The sequence below is a fragment of the Boleophthalmus pectinirostris genome, unplaced genomic scaffold (assembly GCF_026225935.1).
Source record: "Boleophthalmus pectinirostris isolate CB_2022bp ecotype Guang Dong unplaced genomic scaffold, ASM2622593v1 HiC_scaffold_3, whole genome shotgun sequence".
Classification (NCBI taxonomy): Eukaryota; Metazoa; Chordata; class Actinopteri; order Gobiiformes; family Gobiidae; genus Boleophthalmus; species Boleophthalmus pectinirostris.
The window spans coordinates 26,150,288-26,170,718 of NW_026571299.1; the positions used below are offsets into that span (position 1 = coordinate 26,150,288).

Below are 20,431 nucleotides of genomic sequence, written 5' to 3' on the forward strand. Positions count from 1 at the left end.
CATCTCAAATCTGCCGTTTTTTGGCAAAGTCCTTGAAAAAGCTGTTTACCAACAGCTTACGAATTTTCTCCAAATGAACAACTCCTTTGATGTTTTCCAGTCAGGTTTTAGAGCCCACCACAGCACTGAGACTGCGCTTATCAAGGTGACAAATGACATCCGCCTGAACACTGAACACTGATGCAGGCCAAGTCTCAGTCTTGATCCTGTTAGATCTGAGTGCTGCTTTTGACACTGTCGATCATGGGATCCTCTTACAGAGACTAGAGGACTGGGTGGGCATCTCTGGTACTGTGCTAAACTGGTTCAAGTCCTATCTAGAAGACAGGAAGTATTTTGTTGAAATTGGAAACTGTGTCTCAGATCACATGGCCCTGACCTGTGGGGTGCCTCAGGGGTCAATCCTGGGCCCCCTGTTGTTCAATCTCTACATGCTGCCATTAGGCCAGTTAATAAGCAGCAATAACCTGTCCTACCACAATTATGCAGATGACACTCAGATCTACGTCTCTCTGGCAGCAGGAGACTATGGACCAGTGGACTCACTTGGTCATTGCATCCAACAGATCAGTGTGTGGATGCAAAACAACTTTCTCCAGCTAAACTCTGACAAGACTGAAGTCATAGTGTTTGGTCCACAGAAACAAAGGGACAGTGTCAGCAGTCACCTCCAGTCTCTCTCTCTAAAACCTTCAAATCAGGCAAGAAATCTAGGGGTAATAATGGACTCAGACTTGAACTTTAACAGCCACATCAAATCAATAACATCCGCAGCCTTTTACCATCTAAAAAACATAGCGAAAATCAAAGGTTTACTGTCTAAAGCAGACTTGGAGAAACTTATCCATGCGTTTGTCTCCAGTAGGTTAGACTACTGTAATGGTCTGCTCACTGGTCTCTCCAAACGAGCTGTGAGACAGCTGCAGAACATCCAGAACGCTGCAGCTCGGGTCCTTACTCGAACTAGGAAGTACGAGCACATAAGTCCTGTGCTCAGGTCTCTGCACTGGCTTCCTGTGCCTCAGAGAATAGACTTTTAAAACAGCTCTGCTTGTGTACAAGTCTCTCCATGGCCGAGCACCAAAGTACATCTGTGACATGTTAGTGTCATATGAACCATCTCGCACTCTGAGGAGCTCAGGGACCGGCCTCCTGCTGGTGCCCAGAGTCACAACTAAACAAGGGGAGTCAGCGTTTCAGGTTCATGCAGCTAAAACCTGGAACAGTCTGAACATGTGAGACAGACTCTTCTGTGACGCTGTTTAAATCCAGGCTCAAAACATTTCTGTTTAACTCTGCATATAACTGAAAGGTTTTCATTCCGCACTCTTCTCTCCAATTTATGTCTCTCTTTTTTTTATTTTAATCTTCACGATTATTTATGTTTTGATTTGTTTTTATTATGATTTTAATGTATTTCTTATTCTGTAAAGCACTTTGAATTACTTTGTGTACGAATTGTGCTATACAAATAAACTTGCCTTGCCTTGCCTATTTGTTTCATATATTATACTATTTTACCTGCATATATTTGAGTCACAGATGTTTTTATTTCACTTCCAAACGCAGTGTGCAGCCTCTGATCATGGATCTGTGAAGCAGCTCCACTGCACATGGGGAGAGTGCTGAAGACTCCCATGATGCATTGCAGTGCCAACGTATACAAACCAAACAGGAACATGGCTACCGGTGTTTAAAAAACAACTCTTCATCTTAAAATAAGGCTTTGATTGTCGGATACGGCTTATCACAGGACAATATCAGTGGCGTCCTTCATATCGGAGTGAATCTGGCGTAAAAATCCACGCACGGATCAAGAAAAGTGATTAAAATCTGCGACTGCGTGACAGCTCATCCATAGACAGGTAACGGAGGAGTTAGCATTGCGGCTAGCATTCAAGCTAATCAGCGTTAGCATTATCCATAAATTGATGCCAAAATTATAATTAAAATTAGTTTAAATAGTGTGATGTGTGTTATTAACATATTTGCATTTAGTTAGGAATAAAACTGATCAAAATATCATATTTAATTTCTTACGTAAGTGGATTGTTAGCATTAGCAGCCTCCCTACTGTTACATTTTGAGACACGACTGCAATTTTCTTCAAAAAAGCTATTCTAATATCACAATTTTATAATCTGATTGTCTTTATTAATTAGTGATCCACGTTACATGTCGCTGTTTTGATAATTTGCTGTGAATTTTTTATGTTTTCAAGCATCACTGCCACGTTGATAGGGATTTTGTATGCAATAGCCTCCTGTCAGTTTTAGTAAAGGTAATATTTAGTGAGTCATTAGTAAATCATTTTTAACTCTACGTAACTCAGGCTACCTGTTTGAATTTATTTTAAAATATTATTCATATTAAAATCAGCAGTCAGTCAGTGAAGCTTTATCAGAATCAGACTTAGCCCAAGGAAACATACTTTTTGTTACAATTTCCTTTCACAGACAATATGTGCAAGAATCAATGAATGAATGAATTTTGAAAGAAAAATAAACAAATCAATAACAGAAGTTGACAACAGTCTAATCAGTAATACTGTATTTACAGCATATTTTTTTTGCCATATTAGCAAGTCTGTATGATGCAATGTATATTTATTTTCCAGTCAAAATGGCAAGTCCCAGGACCAGGAGAGTTTTGAAGGAAGTCAGGGCTGACGATGAAAACAATGTAAGTAAACGTAGCAAGATTCCTTGTATCATATTCTCACATTCTTGTTCTGTAAAGTAGAATGTACAAATTGCTCTACAAATGAAGTAGTCTTTCCTGCTAGTAGTGGTTCATTATTTTGAGAAGTCCTCCTGATTCTACTTTGTGATGTTTTTGTTTTTCCTCAGCTCTGTTTTGAGTGTGGAGCCTTTAACCCTCAGTGGGTCAGTGTCTCGTACGGGATCTGGATTTGTCTTGAGTGCTCTGGGAAACACAGGGGTCTAGGAGTGCACCTCAGGTAAAGACTAACTACTAGAGGTAAGATCTTAAGACCGAGCCCAAGCCCGACCCGACCCGACCCGACCCGAAATTCGGGTCGGGTCGGGTCTAAAATGTCAATCATTACTTCGGGTCGGGTCGGGCTCGGGCTTCAAATAAATATATGTTTATAAAATGTATGCTAAAACGATGTGTGGATACTAAACTAAGGAATACTTGTTATAAAATAAATAATATGGATAAAACAGAGAAGTAATGTAATGTAATTGCTATTTAGCTACTAAACAGGATCCGCAGAGCCAGAGCTCTGCGCACGTGAACGCCCCCTCTTAATTTAATAATCTTCCCCTCCGCAAGTCTGCATCTATTTTGACCTGGTATCCCCAATATGGAGGAGCAAGAAGTTAAACTAAAGGCAGGAGAACTGAAAAGACAAACACGCACCGGTAAGAGTGAGGTGTGGAAAAGCTTCAAATTGATTGTTGAAAATGCTACAGAAACTTGCGTTGGCTTCGCTGAATGTCGTCAGTGTGGCGCTTTGCTTTCATACGAGAGCAAAAAGACTGGCAGCTCGACGCTGAGCACTGCTCCTCCTCCCGAGTCCTCACAAATAAAATATGACATTGCGGGTTTGCTTCGGGCTCGGGCCTGCAAATCAAGTTAATTGGTCGGGCTCGGGCCGGGTCGGGTTTTAATACCCGCGGGCCGGGTCGGGTCGGGCTGGATTTTTTAGGCCCGATCTCACCTCTACTCACTACTCATAATTAAGTAAATATCATTATGTCTATGTTAATGTCATTGAGTGGTTTACAAATTGATACAATAAAGTGAACAGAGTTGGATCTTAATTCATAACAAATTAATAAGTGAAATACTTCAGGGACAGGATGAATCACAGTAGTACATCTTGTATGTGTAACTATAGTGCCTGGTAAGTAAAGCTTATGAGCTCATTACACTTGAAATTAGCACTAGCCAAATACTGATGTGTTTAGCCAACAGAATCATATCCTTATTTTTGCACATATTGTATTGTTCATTTAAGGTTCTTTGGTTATTGTTTTAATGAACTGTAAAACATTAAATAAAAAATAAATATATGACATTACTTTTTTGTTTGACTTTATTGATATATTGATATATGATATTTAATTTAAACCATCTTTCGTCAGTGTGAGGAAAATCACTGGAGTATATTTACTGAATCAATGACCAAATCCTGCCAAAATAAGAAAACGGAAATGGCAATCATAAACTGTAAATGTATTCTAAACATAATTTATACATTTTTTGTTATATTGTTTTAGCTTTGTGCGGTCAGTTACCATGGATAAGTGGAAGGACATCGAGCTGGAGAAGATGAAAGCTGGAGGAAACAGGAAGTTCCGGATGTTTCTGGAGCTTCAGGATGATTATGATCCCAACTGGACTCTGCAGGAAAAGTACAACAGCCGGGCCGCCGCTCTGTTCAGGGACAAGGTACACTCAGGATTGTGTATGTAACAATAATATGATAAACAGTATTGAACTTGCTGCACGTCATATTTCTAATCTTGTAGGTTGCTACTTTAGCCGAAGGAAAGGAGTGGTCCATCGAAACTTCCTCTGCCAAAAACTGGACTTCTCCTCAACCCAAGACCTCCCTGTCCTCCTCTCATCGGTGAGACTGAAAATATAAGTCCTAAGTCAAAGCCCTCACCAGGTTACATAACCAGTGTTTTTCTGCATATTAAATTGTTTAAATTGGAAAATTGTATGGGACAGACTGTATTGAGCCTTATTTGTCTGCTTGTTGGGTAAATGTCTTTAATATGATGCATTTTGGTGGACACAGTTATGGTTTGGATGAGGTCTGGGAAGTCCCTGGTACAAGCTGGGGAAGCTTTGAGGAAAAAAAAGGTTGGGAAACCACTGGATTTCTTCTCTCATACCGGACAAGACATTTTAACACCAACCTTTTCTGACCATAGAAGTAATATATGCAAACCATGATGTGCATTAATAATGCAGTGGGTTTATGTTTAGCTTTTTTTTTTTTTTTTGTTAGTATTTGGTCCTTTTGGCAGGTGGCATGACTTCACAGAGCATTGAATTTGACTCAGTGACCAGCACAAAAAAGGAATTGTACCAGTTTATACATTGTAAAGAAATGTAGAATTGTTTGGTTGGATATAGATAATGTAAAATTGTATTGCTTTTTTCTAGTTCAAGTGGAACGACACAGGACTCTGGGAAGTCAGGAGACAAGGCTTTTGAAGACTGGCTCAGTGACGACGTCAACTCTTATCAAAGGTCTATCTCATAATAGGTTTATTCTTCATCTATAGTGCATTAGTAAGTTAATTTCTTTTATAACCACTGTACTTTACCATGTCTGCAGTGGAGGAGGCTACAGCGGGAACCAGGAAAACCGTTATGTGGGATTTGGTAACACAGTGACCCCAGAGAAAAAAGAAGAGGACTTTCTGAACAACGCCATGTCATCCATATATTCAGTCAGTTTAAATTCACTGTGGAGCTTGTTTTAGTTTTGGTTTTGGTTTGGAAACTTTAATCTAAACTGTATTTATTTGTGACAGGGATGGAGTAGTTTTACAGTTGGGGCAAGCAAGTTTGCCTCCTATGCTAAAGATAATGTAAGTATTGATTTCTTCAGTTACTAATGCTTTGTTATTCAAAATCAGATGAGGAAATAACAATGACTTTTGATCATGTTGTATCTGTAAAAAATATTGTAAAGAAATGTCTAATTTCAAAATGTACTTGAGCATCAGTTAAAACATACAATGAAAGATCCTGTTCATAATAATTATAGAAAAAATAGATTCATAAGTAATAATATACTATAGAAGACTGTATTTTTATTTGTATTCGTTATTTAACGGACAACACATTGGAGTAATTTATATATTTATTTATTTCACAGACAACAAAATTAGCCAGCCAAGCCCAGCTGAAGGTAAGCTCTATTGGTGATCTTTGGCTTGAAGATTTGGAGTGTTTATAATAGTTAATAATTTCTTTTGCCATTTTGCCTATTGAAGTTCTAAACACATTTTTGAGTAATTAAATAATTGCTTATATTTGAAATCTCTTTGGCCTCGGTGGATGTAGTTAAAGGGGTATAAGGCTCCTCCCGAACCGGTAACACATCTCGCTCATAGGTGCATGGCCATAAATCATATCATGTTCAAATTATGTTTTAGTTTTTACATCCGTTTGACGTCTATTAAATGTATTATTATTATTTGTACCATCTTTTTACATTGCAAAATGGTCATTGTCGCATGATTCTGCATGAATTAACGTTTTATTATAAAGAAAGAAAACATTGCAGAGAATTACTGAGGCATTTCTCCAGCACAGCATATTATAGATGATTCTGTATTGTATTGTCAAAACAAAATCAATACCCATATACTAGTTCATATGAAAAAGATACTGAAACTAGTGTTGAAACTAGATACTCATTTGAAGTATCAAAGTATCAAGGACAAAATTGGACAAAGTATGACAAACTAGTATGGGACCGCATGGTTATAACAAATTAACTATTATTATTTTGTGTTGAAAATTACTTTCTATTGATGTTTTTAAGCATTGTGGTTGTGAAATTGGTATTTGTAACAAGCCTTTTTCTTCTTGGCTAGGTAGCTAGAAATTATTGATTTTGTGACAGCACTTGTAGCTACTTGAAAAGACTGCTCAAATGTTCTGAAATGTGTCTGATTCTCATATTAGATCAGCAGATCAAATTTTACTCTTCTCTCTCATGTTAATGCTTCTAGTTATATTTAAAATGTGCACTATAAACTGAATTGTGATTTCAAATACATAAACTGCAGATCTTTTGAGCTAACTAGTGTCATGATACAAACATTTTTGAAACTAAGGAATAGACTCAACAATTCTGATGCCACGATGATATTTACAACAGTACGACAATATTTAGACAAGAGAATGTGATTTTCAACATTAAATCATAGTACTTTCTTTTGTATTACCATGTGGCCTTATCCCTCAGTGTTCCAGGTAGGATCTATAGTGGTCCATGGGCGTACTAGTCTCTTTGCTCTTCTTATACTTGTTCTGATACAGCTCAAGATCATTCTAAAGCTATTCAGGAAAGCTTTGATACTAAAATTAGTATCTGATTTTTGGTACTTTTGACAACCCTAGAGCAAATACACAATTTGCCACATAAATTGCAATTTGATATCTTTCCTGAATAGTCCATTTCTATTTTAAATTTAGAAGAAACTAAATGAATAATGTATAATGTGCTGAGAAGGGATTGCCTTTATTTCCTCTGCCTAAAATGTTGTTCTGTGAAGCACTGGTCCATTCATGCATGTTTAACAGGTAACACGGCACTAGAGGTGTAACGCAATATCCTGCACAGATAAACTAGTTGAGGATTTACTAAGCCACTATGGCAATAAAGCTTATCTCAATTTAATAATAGTAATTACTATTCTTTGTTTCCTGGCTTAATGGAACTGTATTTAGTCTTCTAATTAAAAAGATATTACAATTACAAGTCATCACTGACATTAAAATCTTGCATGCGGTCGTTAAATGCTGAAACTGAGAGATTAAGAATGATCTACAAATTGTTCATCATAATTATTCTAGAGTTATCCTGTAATACAAAAGTTATTGAAATTCATAGACATTTTTATTTGATGGCTGCATAATATATTTGAATCTGATTTTACATTTAAAAGAATCTCAGTTTGATATGCAAGTTTAAATCTTGTCATTCATAAACTGTCACAACAAAAATTAATTTAAACTGTAAGTTGGGGTACATTTTCCATTTTTGTAGGGACCTTTCTCCATTCAAAAGTTATGTAATATAATTTGATTAGGAGTGAGTAATTGCTGTAACAATGGGAGTGTTGTCACATCTTGAAGCCTATGAATAGTGACAAGTGCGCCCTCTAGTGCCTGTTCATTGCTGTTGAATGGATTGTATTATTTTGCTCTTTTGTGAATGCTGAACTCTTGATTGAACTTCCTCTCTGACCTCTGACTGTAGGCCACTGAATTAGGACAGACTTTAAATGAGAGTGTTATCAAACCCACTCAGGAAAAGGTAACTGTACCTGGAGCTGTGGTGGTTGCTCGCTGCTTTAGTGGACAAATAATCAGCTTTACTGTCTTATCCTGTCTTTGCTTTGCTTTCTGCTTGGCCGTTTTGTGTGTTTATATGTTTACTTTGGAGCTCAACAGTGGACAAGGCAAGAAATCTCAACAACACAATGTATAAATTAAGAAATTAAACGTGTCACATGTCATTTTTCTTGAGGAGGGTCAGCTACCGACTTCATGGCGATGGTATTGCTTTGATTGAAGTGCTTCACAGTATGGCATTAAACTTTACGTCACCTGCTTGTTTCCATGGAGACTGACAACAGGGTCAAATTACAGTTACAGGTCAAATCCGTGGAGAGGTGTCCGTAATCACAGTAAAAATGCTTGTTTTTTTTTTTAAGGTATAAACACATTTGTAAGTGATAAGATAAATAAATACCGTATTTTGCACACTAAAGGGCGCTATGGATTATAAGGCGCACTGTCATTGAATGTTCTGTTTTCCAACTTTTTTCAAATATAAACCGCACCGGACTGTAAGGCGCATTAAACGAAACACAACAGTTAAACAAGTCAATCAAACTTTATTTAAACGTGCTCACAATAACGCTCAACTTTTTTCCATTGTAACGCGTAAAAAATACTGCTAAATTGTTAGCGTATTCACAAAAACTCATAATTGTTCAAACAGTTGGGTGATTACGGCATCCAGCACGCCCGCATCCCTCTCGTCATTATCCGAGTCAGTGTCGTTACTGTTACTTGCTGTTACCTGCACTGTCTCCCTGTCTTGGTGAATGTGTGTTCACCTTCTCTCATCATGAACTCTATAACAGCCTTGAGTTTAAAGTCGGCGTTGTAAGCGTGTCACTTGACAGGTGCATTTTGATATTAAAAGGAATCACAGTATGTATTACTCCACAATGCTCCTGACCATGGAGCCGTAACACTGAAAGTGGTGCGGCTTTGGAGTTTACTGAAGTCGTACTAATACACCTACCTGAATAAATTCATATATAAGGTGCTCTGGATTATAAAGCGCGCAGTTGGTTTTTGATGAAATTAAAGGCTTTTAAGTGTGACCTATAGTGCGGAAAATATGGTATGTTTAAAATGCCATACCGTGGAACATTACAGGCGCATCTCAGTGGAGATGAGCAGGTGGCCAAAAAAGTTACACAGTGCACCTTTAATGATATAATACTGAATACAAAAATGAAAAACATAAATACAACTAAATTTATCTATAATGTTGTACTTTATAAAGTTACAGAAATAGATTTTAGGCAGGGATGGGTGGTACTTATTCCTCCTACTGTTTTTCTTTTTTTTTTTCCTGAACACACTACAGATTTTTAGTTATTGCCATCTACTAGTAACATGGAATAAATGCGACGGCCTGGTCCATTGTTGATATCCAGTGACACTGTATTTAACTGCTTCAATCACCTGCTCAGTTGGTGCAATGGGGTCTAATCTAATCTAATGAAATAATGATGAAAATTGGGGATAAATACCACAGGTGAGATCATACTCTTCAGTGACATCAAAACAGAGCTGTTCATTTGGCAGTTTAGATTTGGATTTTGGATTTACTTTTGAGTATGATATTGCCAACAGCACATAATTTAAAATACCTGAGAGTACTTCTATTATCTACTAAGAAATTGCATATCTAATTTTGTGGTTCATTCAATTTAAACACAGTTCGAGTCAAATCAGGCTTCAAAATTACAATAGATGTAAAAAAAATATGTGAATCATTTAATATCCAGTGAAAAAATACACAAATAATTTTGTCTTAAATTTAAAATGAGCAGCTCTTATGTGCTTCACTGTGGTGTACGGGCAGAAAATGTTTAAAATCTTTATCGTTGCTTCTCCATAATCTTGTCATATTTACAGTTCAGTAATATACCAATTTGTAGCATTGTAGCAGCTTGTCCAATTATTATAGAAGGTTTAATTGCATTCTCTTACTTTAAAATGATCAAATTGTCTTTTAAAACCAAATCATTAGTTTAAAATGGTAAGGAGGGGCCTGCAACATGGTTATTAAGGCTTAAAAATGTGAAAATAGCATGCTAGTGTGCACTTCCTGATAATTCCCGGTACAGTGAAATGCTTTCTGATTAGATGCAGACAGCACGCAGCACACATATTTGCATTTTATACAATACATCTGTACTGGCAAGACGAGTTTTGCTCAGGTACAGGGCATTTAAGTAATATTTTAACCAAAATCATGCACTAAAATTTTCTTTTTTCCGCTGCCATAAAGGCCCCTCCCAGCTGTGTGCACTGCATAACGCTACATCACTCAAATCAATGCTTCTACTTAAGCCAAAAATATTTAAATTCCTGTTTTCAGAATTGTGTTAATTATTATATGACTCGTTTAGGTCAAAGATGGAAAATTATTAGATGAAATGGCTGTCGGCATTTCTGGGCTGGCGAATAAGGTATGTTTATGTGCACAGCTGTGAAATCAGTCTCCTCAACCAGGGCTAATCGTGAGTGTATTTTAGTTTAGAGTTATGGTAATTATTTACTGCACCCGTATTGGTGATGGAGGCTGGTTTTGCAGTGAATTTATTATTTCAGCAATATTTAATGTATTTTGTCTGTTGTTTTTTTCCTGCTGCCTTTGTGGAATGGTAAGAATTAGAGCCACTTACACTTCCCTGTAGAAAACATGTGTCTTTGCCTGGCCAGTGGAGGGCGATATTGACCAAAATTGTTATTACAAACATTTTTTGGTTTACCCTGATGAAGTGATGGCACTCCACGAGAAATATGTATAAAAAATGCCTACAGTATAAATGTCTTGATTGAGGTTCAAATAATATACGAAACTTGAGTACACTATATAAAATTAACCACATAAGTGCACAGATATCATTTTACATCCTTTACACTGTCAGTTTCATTTTTATATTTTTTATTATTTGCCCCTTTTCAGCTTTTATATTTATTTATTTTATTACAGCAGGTATGCAAAATAACAAACAGTCTTTTATTGAGACATTATACATTTTCCCAGTAATTTTTCCCATCTCCACTGGCAAGTCTGACAAATATATTTTATTCCAGAGCCTCTCTCACTCAAAGTAACATACATGTTTTGACTTTAAGTTGTTTCTGGTAGTACTTTTTCCTTTAGTCAATTGATGGCTAACCCATGACTCATTTCCTTCAGATGCAGGGAGCTGGAGCCAAATTGACAAACCTCTTTACTGGAAAACCTGAAGATGGGTGAGTTTCAAATGTTTACAGTAATATATATTACAGTCTCAAACATGTGACCGTGAACTAAGTGAGTGTGACGTCACCCACAGCGTTCAGCTCCAGTCAAACGAAGCTCACGATGCTACGAGTTACAGGGCGAATTTGGAGCCAGGCTTTATGTTATGAATAGAACAGGCAAAATGGCGAAAACAGAAACGCCAGGATCATGTAGAACAGGTTAATACAAACATTTTAAGAGCAAAATAAGGAGGCTCTCTGCAGCAGTTACAAAGAGAGGGGCCACAATATTCCAATGTAAGTCAATGGGAGCCAGGGTCAGAAGGAGCCAATCTACGCTATGCATGTGACTGAATGCTGCATATTTATCATTTATCCAAATGTCAAATTTTACAGTTTACTCTTAAAAGTAGAATTCTGTTCTGAGTGCACATTGTACAACTCCAGGTGCATTAACATTTGTTAGAAGTCTGAGAACACAGTCATTATCAAAATAATTGTAGCTTTTGCAATAAATAATTACGCCAACTCAAACTGTAACTGTAACTGTTAGGACTACCCTAACCAGAGGATTTTACTGTGCATGTTTGTTTAGTATTTATGTTTATTTTACATATTACAGCGTTGAACTGTTCTTATGACCTCTTGTTTATAGCTGAGATATATTTGTATTACCGTATTTTTCTGACTATAAGTTACACTGGACTATAAGTCGCACTTTTATAAAATCAGAGACCAGGAACCAACATTTCATCTTGAAAGGCAAGTTCTAGTAATAACAATAGAACAGAGAACAACAGACTGTTAACGTCACATATGAACAGTTCTTCAGATAACTATAACATAAACAACAGAACAGAACAAGTTTACCAAACTCTCCATCTCACTCCAAATCACTAAATCCATTGAATTTTTCATCCTCTGTGTCACTTCTGAGCAAATCCTCGACCTCCGGAAGTAAACGGAGCGCCGCATCCTCTTCTGCGTAGCTGTTGTCAGACTCAGCATCAGTTCCAGTTAGGTTGTCACTGAAGTTTATGCTTTGTGGCTACATCCACCAGACAAGACAGCGCCTCTTTCTGCAGGAGACATATGCAGTAGAGTGAAGTGACAGTGGTACAAGAGTAATAGGAATAGCAGATCCTGACACACGTGCCTAGAGCGCCCTCTAGCAGCTGTCTGTGTGAAAATTTTAATATATAAGTTGCACCGGAGTATAAATCACAGGAAACACCCCAAAATGAAAAAAGTGCAACTTGTAGTCCGAAAAATATGGTACTATATTTCTGTATTTTATTTTTACTTGTACATTTACATTTATATAATTATGTCTTATTTGACACCAGTCTCTTGCTATTTATATGACTTATTGAGAGTTTATTAGTACCATTTATATTTTTTGTCTTTGTTATTATAATATTTTGTGATGCTTGAGCCACTGCGTCCAAATAATTTCCCTTGTGAATCAGTAGTTTGTCTAAGTTCACCATCGGCATTTCCTCCTCCCCAGATCCACCGGCGAGAGCTACCAGAACATGGACAACACGGAGGGCGGATACCAGGGCGGATCAAGCCAGGCCATGGGCAAAGACTTCTGGGAAACTTTCGGCAGCAACAACTCCTTAAAAGCCAAGAAATCCCCCAGTTCAGACAGCTGGACCAACGTGGAAAACTCCGCGTCCAACAATAAGAACAGTGAAGATAGCTGGGAGGCCTGGGATAGCAACTGGGAGAATTCAGATGGTAAGAGCAAGAAGAGCCCCTCGAAACCAGTGGAAGAGAGCTGGGATAATGCAGATTGGTGAAAACGCTAGAAAAAACAATAAATTAATGTATTTAATGTGGAAACGTCATCTCATCTTTGGCACGTGCAGGGAGACAGGAGAGTCCGGAAGTGCTGTAGTTATGTAAAAAGACCCAAAAGGTTTTAAGATGGATTATACAGCAGATTTTAAGCAAAAAGCGTTGTTAAATTAAGAGATATGACGAGGGCTTGTCAAATGAAATCGCCTGTTTTTGCATAGCTGGTGAACACTATTTGAATTGAACTGAACAGGAAAAAGTACAAAGGCTCAAATAACAAATTTTCTTGAACCTACGATTATCCTAACTGTCCATTTTTCTTTATTTTTTTAAGCTAGAGTATTACTTAAAAAGCTCTGATCAGTCAGTTTAAAGGTGCATTGTGTACCTTTTGCTTTGTCTGGAATGTTTCACAGTGTTCACTACCTTCATGGAGACCAGACCAAGTTACAGGTCAGATCTGTCACACACTAAGTCAGAATGCCTGTTTTTCTATGTATTTTTGAGCTATAAAACCACCTGTAAATGACTAAATGTAAAACCGCTGTTTAATGTCACACTGTGGAACATTCCAGGCAGAAAAATTACATATCTGCAGAAATAAGCAGGTGACAGACCACCAACCAAAAAGTTACATAGTGCACTTTTAAACTAATATTTGATTTTGGCATTACTAGCACCTTGACGGAGTGTGGAGACGGTGCAGCCCTGACACAAACGATCAGAAATTCTCTATTTAATATTGTAAATGTTAGATGTCTATACTGTAAAATTGGTCCTTGGGCTGGAATAACGTAGATTAATGCATGGTTTTAACGTCTGGAATCTTAAAATGACATGCCTGTATATACAGATTAGAATATTGTAAATACAAAGTCCACATCACATCAGTTCTGTAGCCCGATCGAGACCCATTCATCAAATTAGTGAACTGGTTTTGAATACTATTTAATTCAAACCTAATACATCCTACCTGACCAATCATAGCTGTTTATCTCAAAAGGAGGCGGGCCTTTCTTGATTTTTATGTCTCTAATTCAGGGGTCTTCAACCTTTCTCCTCCGGCGAGCTGCTTTTACCAAACCATAACGCCAGAAAGCTACTCATTTTTGTGTTTGCAAGAAATTTAGTACATATAAGAGTTGGGATGGGCATGATTAGTCGATTAATCGATAATTGATCATTAAGAATTTCGTCGATTATGTTCATTTTTAATTGACAAACTGAATGTAGGTTGCTTTGCGTCCTATATTCCACTGAGTCGTGTCCTTTAGTCCGACAGAAGTTGGCCGCATCAGCGCACAAGAACTGTTTTTTTTCTTTGCTTAGTTTATGCAAATTAGCCATGCGGTTTTAAAGTTTCGTTTCTGTGAGACTTGCATAAAGCTGCATTAAACACATTATAATCTCAAATATAATTGGTCTGATGTGGCTCTATAGTGGTTACGGTTTATATGTCATAAAGTTGAATTATTTATGCAGATTAGTGGTGCAGATAGTAATAATAATGATGATCATTTTTATATAAAAACATTAATAATTAATCAATAATCGATCATTAATTCTCCCGATGATCGATTAAGAAAATTTAATCGAATGCCCATCCCTATATAAGAGGCACAGCAAGCCTTAGATAGGGTAAAGTTAGACGCCTTTAAACCATAAACCATTAAGTTTATAAAGTTCGGCATCAAAATTATACATTTACAATGCCAATTAATACAACTTTAGTTATTCAGCACAGTACGTATAATTCAGAAATCCCTTGGCGAGCTACATTGAAGGGGGTGGAGAGCTACTGGAAGTTAGTAGTGCATCTTGATGAAAAGTTATCAGATATTTTTAAACTTTTTATGAATTCCTCAAAATGATCAAGAGATTAAAATTATCTGAAATATTGTATACTAAATTGTGTAATAAATTAGCAAATTATGATACAAAAAGTTATTATTTTATTAAAGCCTAGTGTGTTTTTTTGTTTTTTTCAATAGTGCGTTTTTTTATGTACTTGCTGCCCAAAATCATGTGTATAAATAGTATAAAATGTGTTAAATGTGCAGGAGAGTGCGTTTTGACGTTTGAAAGTGTATGGGCCATTGACTGAGTGCCTGAGATTGGTTATTTTGATATAGCCAGACCAGTATCAAGATCAGCTTCATAAACTCAACTGCAGCTTGGTTAACTGTTTTACATGGATTTTATCTTTTAAGCAGAGGTGGTAAAAAGAAAATACCGATTTGATACGGTTCAATAAAAAATAAAAGCTAAATCATGACTATGATACTAAAATACTTTGTTAAACCACTTCTTGTGCAAAGTTCATACGAAACACAAACATTTTAATCCTCAAAACAGTAAAAATGTCAAATGTGTCGCATAAATGAGTTTCCTTTCACTCCACAAGCAACAAAACTGTAGCACTGTCACAAAATAATTTAGTAAGACACACCTAAAAATACTCTTGGTGATATAGCGATACAGCAGCCTACGATATCGATACTGTATCATCACATTAAACGATACGATATATCGATATTCCGATATTTTTGCACACCCCTAATTACTGCCATTACTAATTCTTCAAGTATCAAATATTGAATGTAAAATTTGCTTGAGTAAGTAATTTGAGAGTTAGTACTGATACTACTGCAGCTAATACTCGTGATCCCAGGGCCTACTTGGATGAACGCATTACCAAACCTACGAAAGATTCAGAAACATGTATTATTTAACTTTCTTTAATTCAGTTAAATTTTTTGAATAGCCCACAATCACAACAGCAGTCTCCTCACGGGGCAGAAAGTGAGAAAATCAAACTTATTAAACAGTCCTGAGCTACTTTCCACCTCTGCTTTTAAGATGACACTTCCTTGTACAATTAGCCCTAACCAAGATTTTATGCAATCATTTCATGCAAATTTTACTGCGACATGAGAGGTTTCTGAGTTTTACATACGTTCTATCTTTACTCTAATGCTGTTATTTTTTGCCTTAAACACATGTCTGTTTCCTTTCACATACAAACCACACACGATTCTAAACCAGGCACAATATATTAGCATTTTCAAAACAGTAGGCTCCATGCACAGCAACATGCTAGCTAGCTCACTATATCTTAAGGCTAACAGTCACTTTTTAAAAAATACCAATAACAATCTATTAAAATTCTAATTGATTAAAATAAAGACAATCCAATAATCTTTATAAGTAAAGTGGTTTGTATTTTGAAGTAGTTTGTAGCGTTGTTTTTAATGTTTATTATGCCTCAAAATTAGCATTAGCGTTATCATTAGCATTGAGACCCAAACATCTCTCCTTCTAAAGTAGGGTGACCAAACGTCCGTTTTTACCCGGACATGTCTGTATTTTGCGTCTTGTCCTGGGCATCCGGGTTTTTGTTTTTTTTAAAGTGATGGAAATGTCCGGGTTTTCATTACAGTTCATTGGGGGCATTAAATTGATCGGCTTTCGTAGTTCTCTGTGACTCAGAAGGAGTGAGCAAACACAAACAGTCGGTCAGTCTGCAACATACCGAAGCGTAAATGCGCATTCAACAATGACTTGTACAAGAAATTCTCAGTTTTCCGTCCCGGTCGGGACAAGTGGGAGGTCATGTGCACAGGTTGTGAGGTGAGAGTACAGTGGTCCCTCATTTATCGCGGGGGTTACGTTCTAAAAATAACCCGCGATAGGTGAAATCCACGAAGTAGTCAACTTTATATTTTACAATTATTATATCTGTTTTAAAGCTGTAAAACCCCTCACCACACACTTTATACACTTTTCTCACACAGGACAGTTACAACCCTTTTTGCATCCTTCTTAAAACTTATTGCTGCTTTCGTCCTTTTGTTATTTTCCTCCTTCTTTATGTAACGAACCCCAGATTCATTTATTCCGTAATAGAGCCCTACAGCGCAGAGTCCTGCACGGGTCCATTTTTGGAGACCCGCAGTACAACACCGCACCCGCCCGTTAACCCGTGATTATATCAAGCTTTTGCGCTGCCTACGCCATGGACTGAACCAGGACTGAACCAGGACTGAACCAGGACTGAACCAGGACTGAACCAGGGCCGGAGGTGACCGCAGGAGAAGGGACCGATGGGAGCTCCACACCTCACGGAGGTAAACGCGACAATTGCCTGATCGCGCTTTGCAGACAAACTGCTCGGCGTTCTCTTAAGTCCAAGATTAGTCCTGGTTTAGACCGGGTTTAGTCCTGACCCACCCATGTGTTTAAAAAAATAAAATAAAAAATCAGCAAGACTGCGAAAGGTGAACCGCAATATAGCGAGGGATGACTTTAGCTCAATGTCGAGGCCCCACCTCCCACCCCCGGTAAGGTGTCTGGGTTTTCACAAATGGAAATATGGTCACCCTATTCTAAAGTAAAGAAATACATTTTATATGTGTACTTTTGACCTCCACCTGCAGCTCACTGTTCACTGCCTTATCTTTAAATACTTATTCATTTTAGCATGACTCTCTTAAAAACCACAGAGATAAAATTAAACAGGAAGTAGTGATGCTAATGGTGCTGTTCTTCATGGAGCCCACTGATCGAACCTCTTATTAGAATTATGTGTATTTTGTTTTTTAGTAGAGATGGGACAAAATCTTGTGCCACAAAATCTTTTGAGATGACTTTGTCCCAAGATTGTGCACACATGAGAAAGATGAATCTGCATTTACTTTTGGACTGGACAAAAAGTTCACTTTCAGTTTCCTAACTTTTCTTGAATCTGTAGTTCCAAGAAAACAGTGCTGTGGAGCTCAACAGTGACTGCCCATCCCCAGTTCTGGAAGTGCATTTCTTCATTTTTTCCTGTAGACATTCTGAAAAAATTAATATTAAATGTTTGAAACATGCTCAGGCATAATCGGCTACGTGACTATTGACCACAAGACTTATAATTTTATTTTAAAAACTGCTTCTAAAAGTGTATAAATCATGCATTTTGCTGAATCTTGCATTTTAATTGTGCTTTTTGGACTTAAAGATGCGCTGTGTAACTTTTCTGGTACAGGGTCCACCACCTGCTGCTTGTCTCCATGGTTATGTAATTGTTTTGCTTGCAATGTTCCACAGTACGGTATTTTACATGTATTCCATTACAGATGTATTGCTTAAAAATACCAGGAAAAACATTGTATCTTTAGTTGCTGATGAGTTTAATGCTTTTATGGTGGAACATTCCAGGGAAACAATAATAGCTCCATAAAGACAAGCAGTTGGCAAACCTTCCACAAGAAAAGTTACACAGTGCACCTTTGAAATAAATACATTATGGATATTAGTGTGATGCCTTTGAACTCTTAATATTAGAATTTCTCGAAAAGTCTATGGGAAAAAGTGAATTTACTCCCTGAACTGAAGCGAGTCACTGTTGAGCTTCATAACAACCACACAACTGTAGATAAATCTTAAAATTTTGAGGCCAAAGTTGTGACCTGAAATGCACAATTAGACTTCTTATTAATGTCAAAATCTCATCTCGTTCTTCTGACCCCAATCTCCTGTTGTATCTTGCGTCTCGTCTCATTGAAATTGTCTCATCCCTTGGCTAGTTTTTCACCGTTTTCATTTAGACTTTTCAGAGTTGTAGTTCCATATTGGCTGAAACGCTTTACGCTGTACTATGACACTTGTGTGGCCTTGACGTTGGATAACATTGACCATGGGGTGATGTTTATGGACCATTTCCTACCTCTTACACCACAGTTTACGTACCTGAAATCTGTACTGTTTTTATTTTTCTCGTTTTGATGTTGTGACACTGCAAATGTGTGATAGTCAAAAAGTGTGTGTAGATTTTGTGTGCAATAATCACTCCTGGAGAATACACTAAATCAGCCATAACATAATGACCACGGAATGGACAGGTGTATCTTTATTTTATTTTACATTTGGGGTAGGACTGAATTGCAGTTTTGTAGCCTGTTTATCAAGATCCATTCTTTTAATCAGTGAGCTGGGTCTTTACACTTTCCAATTCAAAACTATTACATGATGAAGAAGTTTTAACAGCCTTTTCTCTCCCCATTTTTATTTGGTTCAAGTCAAGATTCTTAGCGCTTCTTCATGAAAACCTATTCTACTTTTTTTTAAGTTTAACACTCAAAATGATCGAGGGATTATGGAAAATTATCAAGGGATATTATGTACTAAATTATGATATAGAAAGATATATTTTTTGCATTTGCGATTTTTGTTTTAATAATAAGTTTCTGTTCAAAGTTCACATTTTAAACATGTCTGGAAAAAATGACAAAATGACTGGAATATGACAAGAATCAACTTTTAGCATTTGTTCGTACAGATGTCAAAATACAAAAGACATCACAGTTTTTTAAGGTGGTCATTAAAGGTGTGACTGATTTTGTGTATTTGTCATAATGTGTAAAAATGTGTTTATTTTTTCTTCTATTGTTGATGCTGTGAGTCGTGTATGTGTCACTCAAATCAGGTCATTTTAACAGTCATCACAGTGAAACGAAATGAACAACGCTTTCCCCGTAAATAGCTTTTTTAGTTTTACAGAATTACCCAATGCATTAGCCACGTCATCATTTTCACTTCCATGATCTGAGACGGGGTGTGTATCTGTGTTTGTACATAGAGACTTACTGTCACAAATACTATTTTTGATGTCGAGCATGATGTACCCCTGTTCTAATGGTGTGTGCGCCCCAGTGTTACTACAGCTCACTGATGCAGGCTGTGGGATCTACACTGACTTGTGTGTAAAATAAAATTACTGTGCTGTGACTGTAAAACCATCCTCTTGTCATGTTTTCTGTTTTTTGTATGTAGTTTTTGTTCCTTAACTAGTCAAGGAGTTTTGGGCTGTTGAAGTAAGGGGTAAAGTTTAAGTGCTGAAGTGAAACAGCAGAACTCTGCCACCTGCTTGTCTTCATGGGATGTTGCTGCCACCTGCTTGTGTTAATAGAATGCTCATTAAAGTTAAACTGGCAGTACCGTTAGGCCAAGTTACAGTCAGATAGATCTGTAGACCAAGCTCGCTCACATGAATGCATGTTTTTCACGACAGGCATATTTTTAAGTAATAAAATCAGCTGTTATTAAAATACATGCATGATGGACATACCATTCTGCTGTGGAACATCCAAGGAAAATTGATCGATGTTACATCGTGCACCTTTAACATCGTCCTTCACGTGCATACCAGGATGTAGCTGACTTCACGCTCCTACAGTTTTTAGGATAGACCCCACACCAGCCACCTGTAGCCCTTACTGTAATAAACAACGGCAGGAACATTTTTAAAGAAATATTAAGTGCTCCTAATACGTATAATTCCCAGTAATGGCATCTTAATAGT

At 37.1% G+C, this 20,431-nt stretch overlaps 1 protein-coding gene across 3 annotated transcripts; it reads left to right on the top strand.

Annotated features, from left to right (window-relative positions):
• Positions 1 to 1,653: 1,653 nt before the first annotated feature.
• On the top strand, positions 1,654 to 19,868 carry arfgap1 (ADP-ribosylation factor GTPase activating protein 1). Of its 3 annotated transcripts, XM_020937003.2 has the most exons (13): positions 1,654 to 1,865; positions 2,618 to 2,682; positions 2,850 to 2,959; positions 4,248 to 4,419; positions 4,500 to 4,600; positions 5,146 to 5,232; positions 5,321 to 5,435; positions 5,520 to 5,576; positions 5,867 to 5,899; positions 7,982 to 8,038; positions 10,440 to 10,499; positions 11,237 to 11,292; positions 12,794 to 19,868. In XM_020937003.2, the coding sequence occupies exons 2-13, from the start codon at positions 2,623 to 2,625 to the stop codon at positions 13,086 to 13,088; spliced, it is 1,203 nt and encodes a 400-aa protein (XP_020792662.1). In that variant the 5' UTR covers positions 1,654 to 1,865; positions 2,618 to 2,622; the 3' UTR covers positions 13,089 to 19,868. The 3 variants fall into 3 exon arrangements, with proteins under 3 accessions (XP_020792662.1, XP_055016929.1, XP_055016930.1); XM_055160954.1 differs by lacking the exon at positions 7,982 to 8,038; XM_055160955.1 differs by lacking the exons at positions 1,654 to 1,865; positions 2,618 to 2,682 and having other exon boundaries at positions 2,850 to 2,979.
• Positions 19,869 to 20,431: the final 563 nt, after the last annotated feature.